The sequence below is a fragment of the Entelurus aequoreus genome, linkage group LG03, assembly GCF_033978785.1.
Source record: "Entelurus aequoreus isolate RoL-2023_Sb linkage group LG03, RoL_Eaeq_v1.1, whole genome shotgun sequence".
Taxonomy (NCBI): Eukaryota; Metazoa; Chordata; class Actinopteri; order Syngnathiformes; family Syngnathidae; genus Entelurus; species Entelurus aequoreus.
Genome location: NC_084733.1, coordinates 82,135,684 through 82,152,508, shown reverse-complemented (window position 1 = coordinate 82,152,508; position 16,825 = coordinate 82,135,684). Strand labels below are relative to the sequence as shown.

Here is a 16,825-nt window from a genome sequence, read left to right as displayed (position 1 = left end):
GTGTACAACAGCAGAATATAAATGTGAATATGAGTTGCCAAGAGGCAACCATATATTGAATAAAGAACAGCAGTACTTACTACCATACTTTGATACTTTTCAAAATAAAGGGTACAGCAAAAAATAAAAAATAAATAAAATGTATGCATGAAATAAGATGTTGAACATACTAGACAACTTGTCTTTTAGTATAAAGTAAACAAACACAGGCTCCTTAATTAGTCTGCTGACGTATGCAGTAATTGTGTCATTTATCATTCTATTATTTTGTCAACATTATTAATCTACTTGTTCATTCACTGTTAATAAACATTAGTGATTTAGAAGTATCCAAAAACTGTCGAGGGACGTTAGCCGCTAGCTAGCCATGTTTCAAAGCGCCGCTTCAGTGTTTACCTTTATCGTTTTTGATCCAAAATACGTCCATTCTGCCTCTTCTGTCTCCACACTGTTTCCGCTTGTAAGTGAGTGTGTGTGTCGACTCACGTCCATGGAAAAAACAAGTATTTTTAAAGGCAGTATAGTACCTTTTTTCATTCAGTAGTACCGCGGTACTTTACTAGTACCAATATATGGTACAACCCTACAATATGGTGCTTATAAATATGATGATAAATAACAATAGTCAACTATTTAATATTCCAAAAAGAAATGCAGTGGTGTGGAGCCTTAAAGTATGTAAAAGTAACAATATGGTTATTAATATATTTCAATATGGTAATAGTGTGACATCATCATGTCATTTGTAATGAAAAAAAAAAGCTAATAAAAAGGCTAAAACATTTTTTTTAAAGCAAATATTTGTGGTTTTATTCATTATTAGTATCAACATTTCAGCTTTTTATAATTTATTTGTCTTTTTGCACAATTTTTATTTTATTTTTTTCATTTGTTGCTATTTGCAAAGTGCAATATTCGATGTGAAGTAATTGGATCTATGAATAAGTCAACAATTCATAACAATTTTTATTCATTATATTTTGAGCAATGACAGTTTATACATATATACATATATATACATTTAAACACACACACATATATATATATACATACATATACACATATATACACACATATATACATATACACGTATATACACACACATATAAACTTATATATACATAAACTTATATACTGTATATATACACATACATATACAAATTATATATACAGTATACACACATATACTGTATATACATATACACATATATACATATACACATATATACATATATACATATACACACATATATATACATATATACTGTATATATATATATATATATGTATGACTATCAGTGGTACTTTAAAAAATATATATATATACATATACATATATACATATATACGAACACACATATATATTATACATATATACACACATAGCTGTTCTTTTTAGAAGGGAACATCTCACTAAAGATCCAGGGGACCCAAATGGCCCCACTCATAAAAGTGTTAAAAATACGTGATAACAATTTTTTTTTACTCTCCACGCTTACATCTCAACTTCAGATTTATCGGTCGACTGTAGGTTTTTATTATCTTTTTATCTTTTATTTATATATTTTTTTGCCTCATTTGTCAAAGAAAACGTGTTTTTCATATGGAAAACACACAAAAATATGTAATATTTCCACAAAAAAATCTTTCAAAGTCAAATATTTAGTATGAAGTAATGGAGCCTTGAATATGTCAATATTTCATAAAAACATTGATTGTATTTTTTTATACATTTTTAGCAATGACAGTTTTAATACAATAACAGTTAGCATATGTCAGGTACCAAGATATATGACTGAGGTGCACGGCAGAAAAATTTACACTAAAAAAGTTAGCATTCTAATGTTAGCATACATGCTAACCGTTAACATATCTCCTGTACCAAGTTATATGACTATGAGGTGTGCGGCTGGAAAATTGCAAAAAAAAAATAATGTTAGCATACATGCTAACACTTAGCATCTGTCACCTACCAAATTATATCATTATGAGGTGTACAGTGGCAAATTGTACAGAAAAGGAATAGTTAACATTCTAATGTTAGCATACATGCTAACCGTTAACATATCTCCTGTACCAAGTTATATGACTATGAGGTGTGCGGCTGGAAAATTGCAAAAAAAAATGTTAGCATACATGCTAACACTTAGCATCTGTCACCTACCAAATTATATGACTATGAGATGTACAGTGGCAAAATGTACAGAAAAAAAATAGTTAACATTCTAATGTTAGCTAACATGCTAACACTTAGCATATGTCAAAATTGGCTTAAAAGTTAGCATGGTGTCTCTTTTTCCGGGATTGACACATACTGACGTATTTGACATAACCTGAGTCTACTTTTTAGACTATTTTAATTGTTTAATCTAATTTCATTTCTTGTTTTGAAGCGACTCACCGTCATACGACCAGTCCATGTCCTCCGTCAGCTTGCGCTGGTTCCTGTACGTGTAGCCTCCAACTGCAACACACAAAATACACAAAACTTCACCAGGAGGATTCAAGAGAATCTACTTTTTGTTCCAAACGCAGCGTTGGAGGCGGAGCCAAATATCTACATGCACGAAAAGTCAACAGCATGTAGTTAGACAACTAGTAAGTTATTAAGCTAGTTATTTACTGTATTTAGTTGGTAAAGTAATTGGTAAGATAGTTATTTACTTAGTCAAATTATTAATTGGTTGTGTAGTTTGTCAATTAGTTAGTTAGTTTGCTTTTTATTTACTTGGCTGGTTCGGTAGGTAGTTAGATAGCTAGCTAGTTGACCAGTAAGTGAGTTAGTTAGTTAAAAATGAAAATAAATGTAAGCCTGAATGACAATTCCTATTTATTGATATTATTGCGTGTGAAAGTCATCGAGAGAATCGCTTTGAATCCAGAATCGATTCTGAATCGAATGGTCACCCGTGGAGTCAAATTGAATCGTGAGTTGTCGCAAAATTCCCACGGTAAAGACGACAAGAGGGTTCACTCCATTTCTTTCATGCTCCAAAAGTTATTTTGGTGAGAAGGAACGAGACCTTCTTACTTTCGGGGGACACAACGAAGGCTGACCTTGCAGGGCGTTAACGAGGTCACGTGACAATGAGAGGAGCTCAGGTGATTGGATGAGGAAGTACAACTTGAAGTTGTGGACGTTTGCACAACGCTAAGCCCCGCCCAGTCTGAGTCTGCCGGAGATAAGACCTCCTGCTGGTCTGATCTCGGGATGATAGCGCTGTAATCCAGGATTACATGATCGGCAGTCTGTGAACCCGCATTCACCCCCCCTGCCCCCCCCAGGTCCCACCATCCAAAGGTTGTGTCCAGGAGCGCTCACTCTCACAACAGAAATATGAAAATATTGCGCAATCAAGCCCCCTCGCCACTTTCCCATGATCCATTGCATGAGAAAGATGAGCATCATGGTCTTCAACCTCCAACTGACTGGGGCCCCTAATTCCTACTTCTTGTGTACAATTGTTTCAAATAAACATAAATATTATATAGTATAGCACCGCTAATAGCTAGCCTGCGACTAGCGCGGTAATCGCTATCTGACACTTAGCACGCTAACAGCCAGCTGGAAGCTAACACGTTAATCGCTAGCTGGGCTAGTTGACATTTAGCCCACTAACAGCTAGCTGGTGACTAGAGTGCTAAACTTTATCTGACACTAAGACAAATAATTGTAAACTGGCAACTACTGGCTAATTGCTAGCTGACACTTAGCCCACTAATCGCTAACTGGCAACTAGTGCGCCTATCGCTAGCTGACACTTAGCCTAGTAACTAATGCGTTAATTGCCGACTGTCACTTAGCCCGCTGATCGCTAACTGGCAACTAGTGCGCCTATCGCTAGCTGACACTTAGCCCAGTAACTAATGCGTTAATTGCCGACTGTCACTTAGCCCGCTGATCGGAAGCTGGCAACTAGTGCGCCTATCGCTAGCTGACACTTAGCCCGGTAACTAATGCGTTAATTGCCGACTGTCACTTAGCCCGCTGATCGCTAACTGGCAACTAGTGCGCCTATCGCTAGCTGACACTTAGCCCAGTAACTAATGCGTTAATTGCCGACTGTCACTTAGCCCGCTGATCGGAAGCTGGCAAATAGCACACTAATGGCTAGCTAACACATAGCCCGCTGATCCCTAGCTGCAAACTAGCATGCTGATCTCTAGGTAACAATTAGCTTGCTAATAGCTAGCTGGGAACTAGAGCGCTAACTGCTATCTGACACTTAGCCTGCTAATAGCTAGCTGGCAACTAACGCATTAATCGCTATATGACACTTAGCACCGTAATAGCTAGCCGGCAGCTAAAACGTTAATCGCTAGCTGACACCTTGCCCTCTGGTTGCTAGCTAGGAATTCGCTGGCTAATCACTAGCAGACATTTAGCCCGCTAACAGCCAGCTAGTGAGTAAAGTGTTCATCTCTAGCTGACACTAAGACCATTAATTGTAAACTGGCAACTACAAGCTAATCGTTAGCTGACACCTAGCCCGCTAATCACTAACTGGCAACTAGTGCGGCAATCGCTAGCTGACACTTAACCCGCTAATAGCTAGCTAGCTGACACCTTGCCCTCTGATTGCTAGCTAGGAATTCGCTGGCTAATCACTAGCTGACATTTAGCCCGCTAACAGCCAGCTAGTGACTAAAGTGTTCATCTCTAGCTGACACTAAGACCATTAATTGTAAACTGGCAACTACAAGCTAATCGTTAGCTGACACCTAGCCCAATAAATGGCTAGCTGATGACAGGAGTACTAATCTCTAGCTGACACCCAGCCCATGAATTGTCAACAGGCAACTACTGGCTAATGGCTAGCTGACACTTAGCCCGCTAATCGCTAGCTGGTGACAAGAGTACTAATCTCTAGCTGACACCCAGCCCATGAATTGTCAACAGGCAACTACTGGCTAATCGCTAGCTGACACTTAGCCCGCTAATCGCTAACTGGCAACTAGTGCGCCTATCGCTGACTGACACTTAGCCCAGTAATAGCTGGCCGGCAACTAGCGAGTTAAATGCAAGCTGACACTTAGCCCGCTGATCGCCAGCTGGAAAATAGTGCGCTAATGGCTAGCTAAAACATATCCCGCTGATCCCTAGCTGGCAACTAGCATGATAACCTATAGCTGACACTTTAGCCCATTAATTGTCAACTGGCAATTACTGGCGAATCACTAACTGACACTTAGCCTATTAATCACTAACTGGCAACTAGTGCGCCAATCGCTAGCTGACACTTAGCCCGGTTATAGCGGGCCGGCAACTAATGGGTTAATTGCCAGCTGTCACTTAGCCTGCTGATCGGAAGCTGGCAAACAGCGCGCTAACGGCTAGCTAGCACATAGCCCGCTGATCCCTGGTTGGCAACTGGCGTGCTAATCTGTAGCTAACACTTCGCTTGCTAATAGCTAGCGGGCAACTAGAGCGCTAATTGCTATGTGACACTTAGCACTTAGCCTGCTGATCGCTAGCTGGCAACTAGCGTGCCAATCTCTAGCTAACACTTAGCCTGCTAATAACAAGCTGGCAACTAACTCTTTAATTGCTAGCTAACACTTAGCCTGCTGATCACTAGCTGGCTCGTGTCATCAAGAAGACGATGTCATCTCTCAATATGGCCTCATGTCGACTTCAAACGGCGCAGACACAATGGCCGACAAGATGGCCGACACGGCGTTAGGTTGCAAGCTAAAGAAAGAAAACACACGTCCAACAAAAAGACGCTTGAATTCGACACCACTCAGTCCCTAGACCACCAGAACCTTGGTCTTGTATTCAGGTCCTGAAGGGCACGGTCACATGACCTTTTTTCAAATCTGATGATGTCAGCAAGTTTCCACTTGATTGGCGGGAGGGACCGAGTGAGCGTAAAGTCACGTCGAGCTGGTGCCTGGGGGTGTACATGCTGCTGGTCTACTGGGAAAAACAGTGAATGGGTGCCACAGATTCTAAGGGGTCCTGCTGGGGACCGAGGGGAGTGTGTCCAGACCGTGGAAGTCCAGCCAACCAGCCGGGCTCCGAATAAAGAGGATTAGCCCACTCACAGGCCACGCCCCTTTACATCCCACTGAATCCTAATGTTGTTAACCTTACAAGGGGGGGGGGGGGGGGGGCACTGAGCTCTAAGCCTGAAGACTTCATGACAGAGTCTAGTGTGAGTACTACACCAACCCATAACACAACCACAACAATATTGGATAACACAACCATGACCATATTGCGTTATACAAACATACCGAAAGGGACAAGCGGTAGAAAATGGATGTATGGATGGATATATATAAATATATATATACATATGTATATGTATATATATACACACGTATATATATGTGGGGCAGTATAGCTCGGTTGGTAGAGTGGCCGTGCCAGCAACTTGAGGGTTCCAGGTTCGATCCCCGCTTCCGCCATCCTAGCCACTGCCGTGTCCTTGGGCAAGACACTTTACCCACCTGCTCCCAGTGCCACCCACACTGCTTTAAATGTAACTTAGATATTGGGTTTCACTATGTAAAAGCGCTTTGAGTCACTAGAGAAAAGCGCTATATAAATATAATTCACTTTACTTCACATATATACATATACATATATATAAATATATACACATATGCATATAAATATGTACACATATGTATATATATATATATATATATATATATATACACACATATACATATGTATATACATATACACATATACATACACAAATATATATATATACACACATACGTGTATACATACACATATATACATACATATATATATATACACATATACATATATATAACATATACACGTACACACATATATACACACACACATATATATATATACATAAATACATATATACACATACAGTATATATACATATCATCCATCCATTTTCTACCGCTTGTCTCTTTCGGGGTCGCGGGGGGGTGGTGGGGTGCTGGAGCCTATCTTTTATACACACATATATACACACTCATACAGTATATGCACATATTTATACACACATATGTACACATTCATACAGTATATGTACACATACATACACACATATATACACATTCATACAGTATATGTACACATATACTGTATACACACATATATACATATTCATACAGTATATGTACACATATATACACACATATATACACGTTCATACAGTATATATACACACATATCGTATATACACGTTCATACAGCATATGTACACATATATACACACATATATACACATTCATATAGTATACAGTGTTTCCCACACATTCATTTATTTGTGGCGGCCCATTTTTGGGACTTTTGACCACTTTTCCAACTTTTATCCCTGGCTTCCTGTGGGACTTGGCTGGGCGCGTTTTGGACATTTTGGGCGTCCTGGGACTTGCGCGGCCGGCGGTGGGACTTGAGGGACTCGAACCTCGGTAGGTATTTTGGACATTTTTGGGACTTTTGACCACTTTTCCAACTTTTATCCCCGCCTTCCCGTGGGACTTGGTTGGGCGCGTTTTGGACATTTTGGGCGTCCCGGGACTTGCGCGGCCGGTGACGGGACTTGTAGGACTCTTACCTGGGTAGTTATTTTTGACAAAATTGGGACTTTTGCAACTTTTCCAACTTTTATTCCCCTCCTTCCAGTGTGATTTTGCCGGGACTTGCACGGCCGGCGGCGGGAATTGTGGGACTCGAACCTGGGTAGGAAGTTTGGACATTTTTGGGACTTTTGACCACTTTTCCAACTTTTGTCCTCGCCTTCCCGTGGGACTTGGCTGGGCGCGTTTTGGACATTTTGGGCGTCCCGGGACTTGCGCGGCCGGTGGCGGGTCTTGTGGGACTCGAACCTTGGTAGGTATTTTGGACATTTTTGGGACTTTTGACCACTTTTCCAACTTTTATCCCCGCCTTCCCATGGAACTTGGCTGGGCGCGTTTTGGACAATTTGGGCATCCCGGGACTTGCGCGGCCGGCGGCGGGACTTGAGGGACTCGAACCTGGGTAGGTATTTTGGACATTTTTGGGACTTTTCTCCCCCACATCCATCAGGTCTCAAAGGGCAAAGCAGACCACTGGAGAAGGTGAGGAGGAACTCAAGGTGGCCATTGGACACTTGACTCCATAGTGAAGGCCACTACTACTATCCCCAATGCTGAGGCAGGAGTAAGTTACTCAGGGGTTAATTAAAATAATTCCAGATTAGATACGACTCCCTCAAATTAGATCTCTGAGTGTTTGATCATTCAATACGGCCTCAGGAGATGCAAGACCTTCACAGTTTTGGAAACTCTCACAAACAACTTGACAAAGACACCACTGTAACAGAATGGATGTGCCTAAGCACGAACTAAGCCTAAAAAAATAACTTTAGCGGTTATCAAATCCCTCACATCAGATTTCTTTTTTTTTTTTTTTCATTTATTTATTTATTTCAGGCAATGACAAAAACGTACAAGTTGACAAAACATAATAATATAAATTAATATAGTGCATTATTGTCCAGTTTTGCCTGAAAGGGAGTGGGAAGAAGATAATTTATTTAATCCCACCCCCAGTTCTCCATTCAGTGATTATTCACATGAGTTTCACTCTCACTTTGTTCAAGGATTATAATACAGATGTTGTATCATAGTGGCATTACCACAGGTAACAATAATTATTACACTGTAACAATCATTTGTATCAACAATGTAGGAATAATGAATATACCTACAATGGTAATAGATGACACTAGGATAAAACACTGAATATTAAGAGTATGTGAACCACTTCCCAGACGACCTCCTTCAAGTTTTGTAATCAATCAAAAACATCAGACAGCTAAAATGACCCAAACATGGCAGCGCGTGGCCAGAAACGCGTTTGCACATTACCCATCATGCATTGTAGTGGAATTAGGCGGGTGTAATTTTGGCATGTGCATATAAAAAGTCACATCATATGTTTGTTTTAGCTAATATCTTTTAAAAAAAAATAAAAAAGTTTAGGGATGTATTGCAAATCGGACTACGGAGTTTGGCAGGCTGCATTTGGCCCAAAACTAGTAACAATAATTGCATACCACAAACATTAGCATAGCTATGGATATATGGAGGCTTAAATGGGACAGAATTAAATAAATAATTGACTCAAATGTGTCATTAATTAATTGAAATTAAATACATGTGTTATTAAATGTGTCAATTCATCTAATGTTACATTATATATAATATATATATACATATATATGTAACTTTACTTAATTAACTATTTCGATATTTGTTTAGTTGATCACAATTTAGTTTTATATTAAAATTATTTCTTTATTTATTTCACTATTTAAGTAATTATTTCATTTTTAATTAACCATTTCGTTATGTATTTATTTATTTGTATATTTATTTAATTATTTCATGGGCATGTGTGTCAGCACTTCCTGAAAGTACCTCACCTGTCAAAGTCGGCCATCAAAGTCAGTGGGCGGGGCTTACAGGAATCTCGTCCAATGATTGCGCTCAAGAAAAAAATGGCGGCTCGGGCGGATATTCTCGTCCTTTTAGGGCAATTGTTGGATATTTTAGACCTTGTGGAGTTTATAGGAGTGGCACCTGTCGACCCGCAGGATGTAGAAGTTACGGTAGAGGAATTTTACCGGAGTTGTTGAGTTCCTTACGCACGTTTACACCGCGATATCGAGCAGTGCTCCTCTGCTTCCTCGATCCAGGTTCCACGCACAAGCGGAAGTGCGGAGGAACCAATCAGGTGTTAGGACCCGCCCAGTGACTTTGATGGGCAAGTTTGACAGGTGAAAATAGTGTTCTAAAACACATTGTCATGAAATAAATAAATATACAAATAAATAAATACATCGTGAAATGGTTACCCAACACAAAATTAAACTATGGAACTTTTTAATGAAACTATAAACTTTTTTTTTTTTTTGTTGCTGCAGCTGTTACATATTAATATTGTACATGGTAATTGGGATTTTTTTTATATATTGTATATATTATATAAAAAATATAATATAATATAATATTATGATATATCAGTATATGTTATATACTGTATATATAATATGTAAATATTACATATATGTTATATTTTATATTGCTACTATGGTACATTTTTAGTCGACTTAATACCCGTATTATCCTTTCCATCTTTACCCTTTCCATCCTTTGAAACTGAGCTACTGTGTGGAACAATTTCCCTTAAATTATAAAATAAAATAAAATAAATAAAATAAAATGAAATAAATAAAATAAATACATCAAAAATAAACAACGAAATATTTTTCTTAAATTGTGAAATACTGAATTACATATTAAAATAATTAAACATAATTTTTTTATTTAATTAATTAATGACACATTTGATAACACATTAGACTTTAAAACTATAAAGACCCCAACAAAACAGCAACATAAAAACAGATACAAATGTAAATAATTATAATAAAAATAAAAATATATATATATTTTTAAATGACATATTTAAGTATTTTTTTAAAGCTTTATTTATGTATTTATGTATGTCTCATTTGACCCTCCATATAAATATGAATATATTGGGAATCTAAAAGGGTCGAATGAGCAGATGATTGACACGTAACGTTTATATTCCAGTAGCAGACTGTACAAACACAGGAAGTAAGCAGCTTGAAGGTTTCAAGAAGAAGACTGGAAGCTTCCATTGGACAGCGAGCTGCAATCATCATCAAATAACAGAGTGATGAATTGTCCGCCCTCGCCGCTGCGATCCGTGTTTGAACCCAGACGTCCGGCGCTCCTCTCCACTGTAAACACCGCCGTCATCCAAACACCCCGCCGCGGTTCATCACTCTCGCGCTTGTGTACACGCCGCGGGACCTCAAAGCACCTCATCACATCGCTGCGAGGCCTCCAGAAGTCTAGTGGACCGTAAAAAAAACCCGCTGCTGCAAAGATCAGACGACGCCATCTTTCCACTATAAATGGACAGCCAGCGGAACGGTGCAGGCGGCCCTAAAAGGAAGTGGAATGTCTCCTCAAACACTTTGAGGAGCTCAATTAAAAGGATGGAAAAGTTCTCGGTAATTGTTGACTCAAGACCACCTGGAAAAGGAACATGCCCAAACAAGCTCGTAAGCTAAAGTACGCGACAACAATACGCACAACGGAGTCTGATACGCCGCTACTTGTTTCTCTACGCTTTGAACAGTGCGGCTAATCTATGGATTTTTCTGTTTAGAGTAAGCTTTGAGCCGGAAGTAGAAGTGTCGTTGCCGTCCTTTAGCCGTCCATAGCGTTTCTACTCGTATGGATTCTTCGATCATCACTCCAAGCAACGTTTGTAAGTTTTACAATTAGAGATGTCCGATAAATGCTTTAAAATGTAATATCGGAAATTATCGGTATCGGTTTCAAAACTATCGGTATCGGTTTCAAAAAGTAAAATTTATGACTTTTTAAACCGCAGGAAGAAGTACAGAGCGCCAATAAACCTTAAAGGGCACTGCCTTTGCGTGCCGGCCCAGTCACATAATATCTACGGCTTTTCACACACACAAGTGAATGCATTCATACTTGGTCAACAGCCATACAGGTCACACTGAGGGTGACCGTGTAAACAACTTTAACACTGTTACAAATATGCGCCACACTGTGAACCCACACCAAACAAGAATGACAAACACATTTCGGGAGAACATCCGCACCGTAACACAACATAAACACAACAGAACAAATACCCAGAACCCCTTGCAGCACTATCTCTTCCGGGACGCTACAATATAAACCCCCCGCTACTCTCTACCCCCCAACCCCCTCAAGCTGCTGTTTTGAGGCATGTTAAAAAAAAATAATGCACTTTGTGACTTCAATAATAAATATGGCAGTGCCATGTTGAAATTTTTTTCCATAACTTGAGTTGATTTATTTTGGAAAACCTTGTTACATTGTTTAATGCATCCAGCGGAGCATCACAACAAAATTAGGCATAATAATGTGTTAATTCCACGACTGTATATATCGGTATCGGTTGATATCGGTATCGGTAATTAAGAGTTGGACAATATCGGAATATCGGATATCGGCAAAAAAGCCATTATCTCAGTGATTAAATGTAGTTTCGTTCAAAGTAATTACTAATTACTATAAATAAAAGTATTTAATTAGTAGTGATTGTGCTGGCTAATACATAGAAATAACATAACAATTGAGCTTCTGAGTTTTTGGGTGTCTTTCCTGTGGTTTTGGTTCTCTTCCTGTCTTGCGCTCCTATTTTGTCAAGAATTCTGTCATGACGGGGGAGTCGCAGCTTACTGCGAGGTTTGTTCTCCCAGGAAGCAATCGGACTATTCCGGACAAGGCGTGAAGGTAGGAACATATTTAATTATTCAACTAACACTCAACGGAGTACAAAAAAACAGAAAACAACCCGAAGGCAAGCGTGCCTATGGCACGCGGAAGCTAAGGCAAAAAAACTTAGGACATGAAACATGAAACTATAGACATGAAAACAACTAACCAAACTATGGCATGGAGCATCTAGCATAACTGTGGAATCAGACATGGAACGAGCAGCATGAACTAAGCAACTAACATAACTATGGCGTGGAACAACTATGAAACTGTGGCATGAAACAACTAACATGAACTATGGCATAGAACAACGTGAAACTGTGGCATGAAACAACTAACATGAACTATGGCATAGAACAACGTGAAACTGTGGCATTAAACAACTAACATGAACTATGGCATAGAACAACAACAAACTGTGGCATGAAACAACTAACATGAACTATGGCATGGAACAACTATGAAACTGTGGCATGAAACAACTAACATGAACTATGGCATAGAACAACAACAAACTGTGGCATGAAACAACTAACATGAACTATGGCATAGAACAACATGAAACTGTGGCATGAAACAACTAACATGAACTATGGCATGGAACAACTATGAAACTGTGGCATGAAACAACTAACATGAACTATGGCATGGAACAACTATGAAACTGTGGCATGAAACAACTAACATGAACTATGGCATGGAACAACTATGAAACTGTAGCATGAAACAACTAACATGAACTATGGCATAGAACAACATGAAACTGTGGCATGAAACAACTAATATGAACTATGGCATGGAACAACTATGAAACTGTGGCATGAAACAACTAACATGAACTGTGGCATGGAACAACTATGAAACTGTGGCATGAAACAACTAACATGAACTATGGCATAGAACAACAACAAACTGTGGCATGAAACAACTAACATGAACTATGGCATAGAACAATGTGAAACTGTGGCATGAAACAACTAACATGAACTATGACATAGAACAACATGAAACTGTGGCATGAACCAACTAACATGAACTATGGCATAGAACAACATGAAACTGTGGCATGAAACAACTAACATGAACTATGGCATAAAACAACGTGAAACTGTGGTATGAAACAACTAACATGAACTATGGCATAGAACAACATGAAACTGTGGCATGAAACAACTAACATGAACTATGGCATAGAACAACATGAAACTGTGGCATGAAACAACTAACATGAACTATGGCATGGAACAACTATGAAACTGTGGCATGAAACAACTAACATGAACTATGGCATAGAACAACAACAAACTGTGGCATGAAACAACTAACATGAACTATGGCATAGAACAACATGAAACTGTGGCATGAAACAACTAACATGAACTATGGCATAGAACAACAACAAACTGTGGCATGAAACAACTAACATGAACTATGGCATAGAACAACGTGAAACTGTGGCATGAAACAACTAACATGAACTATGGCATAGAACAACATGAAACTGTGGCATGAAACAACTAACATGAACTATGGCATAGAACAACATGAAACTGTGGCATGAAACAACTAACATGAACTATGGCATGGAACAACTATGAAACTGTGGCATGAAACAACTAACATGAACTATGGCATAGAACAACAACAAACTGTGGCATGAAACAACTAACATGAACTATGGCATAGAACAACATGAAACTGTGGCATGAAACAACTAACATGAACTATGGCATAGAACAACAACAAACTGTGGCATGAAACAACTAACATGAACTATGGCATAGAACAACATGAAACTGTGGCATGAAACAACTAACATGAACTATGGCATAGAACAACAACAAACTGTGGCATGAAACAACTAACATGAACTATGGCATAGAACAACATGAAACTGTGGCATGAAACAACTAACATGAACTATGGCATGGAACAACTATGAAACTGTGGCATGAAACAACTAACATGAACTATGGCATAGAACAACGTGAAACTGTGGCATGAAACAACTAACATGAACTATGGCATAGAACAACATGAAACTGTGGCATGAAACAACTAACATGAACTATGGCATAGAACAACATGAAACTGTGGCATGAAACAACTAACATGAACTATGGCATGGAACAACTATGAAACTGGCATGAAACAACTAACATGAACTATGGCATGGAACCACTATGAAACTGTGGCATGAAACAACTAACATGAACTATGGCGTAGAACAACAACAAACTGTGGCATGAAACAACTAACATGAACTATGGCATAGAACAACATGAAACTGTGGCATGAAACAACTAACATGAACTATGGCATAGAACAACAACAAACTGTGGCATGAAACAACTAACATGAACTATGGCATAGAACAACGTGAAACTGTGGCATGAAACAACTAACATGAACTATGGCATAGAACAACATGAAACTGTGGCATGAAACAACTAACATGAACTATGGCATGGAACAACTATGAAACTGTGGCATGAAACAACTAACATGAACTATGGCATAGTACAACATGAAACTGTGGCATGAAACCAATAACTAGCATAACTATAGAATGAGACCTGAAACGAGCAATGACGCCAGGACGACTGACTGGCAAAGACAGGCTTAAATAATGGTCTTCTTGATTAGAGCAGGTGCGAGTCCCGAACAGCAGAGGCAGGTGAAACTAATAAGTCGCCATGGTAACTAAACAAACAAGAGAGCGCAAACAGGAACTAAAAGAGTCCAAAACTAACAAATATAACAAAAACATAATGCAGACCACAGATCATGACAGATTCTTTCCTTTTCCCTCTTCGAGAAAAACCCTTCTATCGGTGGGATCATTCTGTTACGTTTTGCTCTTTGTAGCGGGAGTCGTGACCGCAAACTGCAGGAGTAAACAGGCAGCGTGCAGGTAAAGGTGTATTTAAGTTAAGTTAAGTTAAAGTACCAATGATTGTCACACACACACTAGGTGTGGCGAAATTATTCGCTGCATTTGAGTTAAAGTCCGAATTGTTCAAAAACACAGTGCAGCAGGGTAATGCACAAAAAAAGAAACACAGAGCGTGAAAAAGTGCAAAAAAAAAAGAATATAGTGCAGCAATAGAGTGCACAGAATAGCGCAGGGGAAACTGGAAAGACTAAGCAGCAGGGGTGAAGCTACTGCAGGGACGTAACACACAAAACAGGAAGTGGAAACAAAATAAGAGCGCAAATCAGGAAGTGATGCAAAAACTATGGAAAAAGACCTCAAAACTAGACAAAGAAGGACCTGGGCTAACAGGTCGTACCAGCCTCCTAAAAATCGGTACGGGTATCGGCCCTGAAAAAAAAAAACATATCAGTCGATCTTTAACGTCAACTTCATTGAGCGCCTTTGGGGAGCGTGTCTATTTGAAGCGACGACCTCATTGAAAGGACCAGCGGGGAGCAAACGATGGATTTGTAACTTTGTCCTTGTGTGACCTTGACACACTTGCGTTAATGAGCTCGACTGATAATAGCGCCTCACCTTCATCCTCTTCATCGTCACGTGCAGCCACTAACTAACTCTTCTGGAAGGATGATTGCTAATTACCTTCAACACATTTTTGTGACATTTTTCATTATGGATCTATTTTCACATGAAGAGTTTTGGATTTAGTTGGGAATCAAACCCACGCCCTCCTGTGCCATGAAAGGCGTGTGGCATTACGCCGCCATGGGTGATGACGAATAAACTTCAAATATTTGCTTGGCTTTATAAACCTCAGTGGAGCTCACGTGATGATCATGTGACATTCTAGATGTTTTTACTTCGTGGGGGACATTTTTTGTCAATAACTACTTTTTAGGCCCTCAAATATTTCCCATATATTTATGTTTTACATTTGGACCTCCACAAATACATGTGTACCTCCACAAATACATTTGGACAGCCACAAATACATTTGGACCACCACAAATACATTTGAACCAACAGGAATACATTTGAACCATCAAAAGTACATTTGTACCCCCAAAAATACATTTAGACCACCAGGAATAGGTTTGAACCTAAAAAAATACATTTTGAGCAACACAAAAAGCATTTGGACTAACACAAAAACATTCGGACTACCACATATACATTTTGACCACTAAAAATACATTTGGACCACCAAAATTACATTTGGACTCCCACAAATACATTTGGACCACCAAAAATACATTTGGACTACCACAAATACATTTGGACTACCACAAATACATTTGGACCACCAAAAATACATTTGGACTACCACAAATACATTTGGACTACCACACATACATTTGGACCACCAAAAATACATTTTGACCACCAAAAATACATCTGGACTACCAAAAATACATTTGGACTACCACAAACCCATTTGGACCACCACAAATATATCTGGAGTCCCAAAAAAACATTTGGACTACCACAAACACACTGGGACCAACACAAATATATTTGGACCACCACAAAAACATTTGGATCACCACAAATATATTGGGACCACCACAAACACACTTGGACCAC

At 39.0% G+C, this 16,825-nt stretch overlaps 1 protein-coding gene across 6 annotated transcripts in view; it reads right to left on the bottom strand.

The window, feature by feature from the left end:
- Positions 1 to 16,825, bottom strand: part of LOC133646964 (receptor-type tyrosine-protein phosphatase zeta-like) — a 131,094-nt gene that overhangs the window by 93,551 nt on the left and 20,718 nt on the right. For 5 of the 6 annotated variants that reach the window (XM_062042941.1, XM_062042942.1, XM_062042940.1 and 2 more), the window contains exon 2: positions 2,402 to 2,464. In XM_062042941.1, coding sequence (XP_061898925.1) covers positions 2,402 to 2,464 — 63 coding nt within the window. Of the gene's footprint in view, positions 1 to 2,401; positions 2,465 to 9,410; positions 9,718 to 16,825 lie in introns of those variants that run through there. The other variant, XM_062042943.1, reaches the window with a different exon arrangement.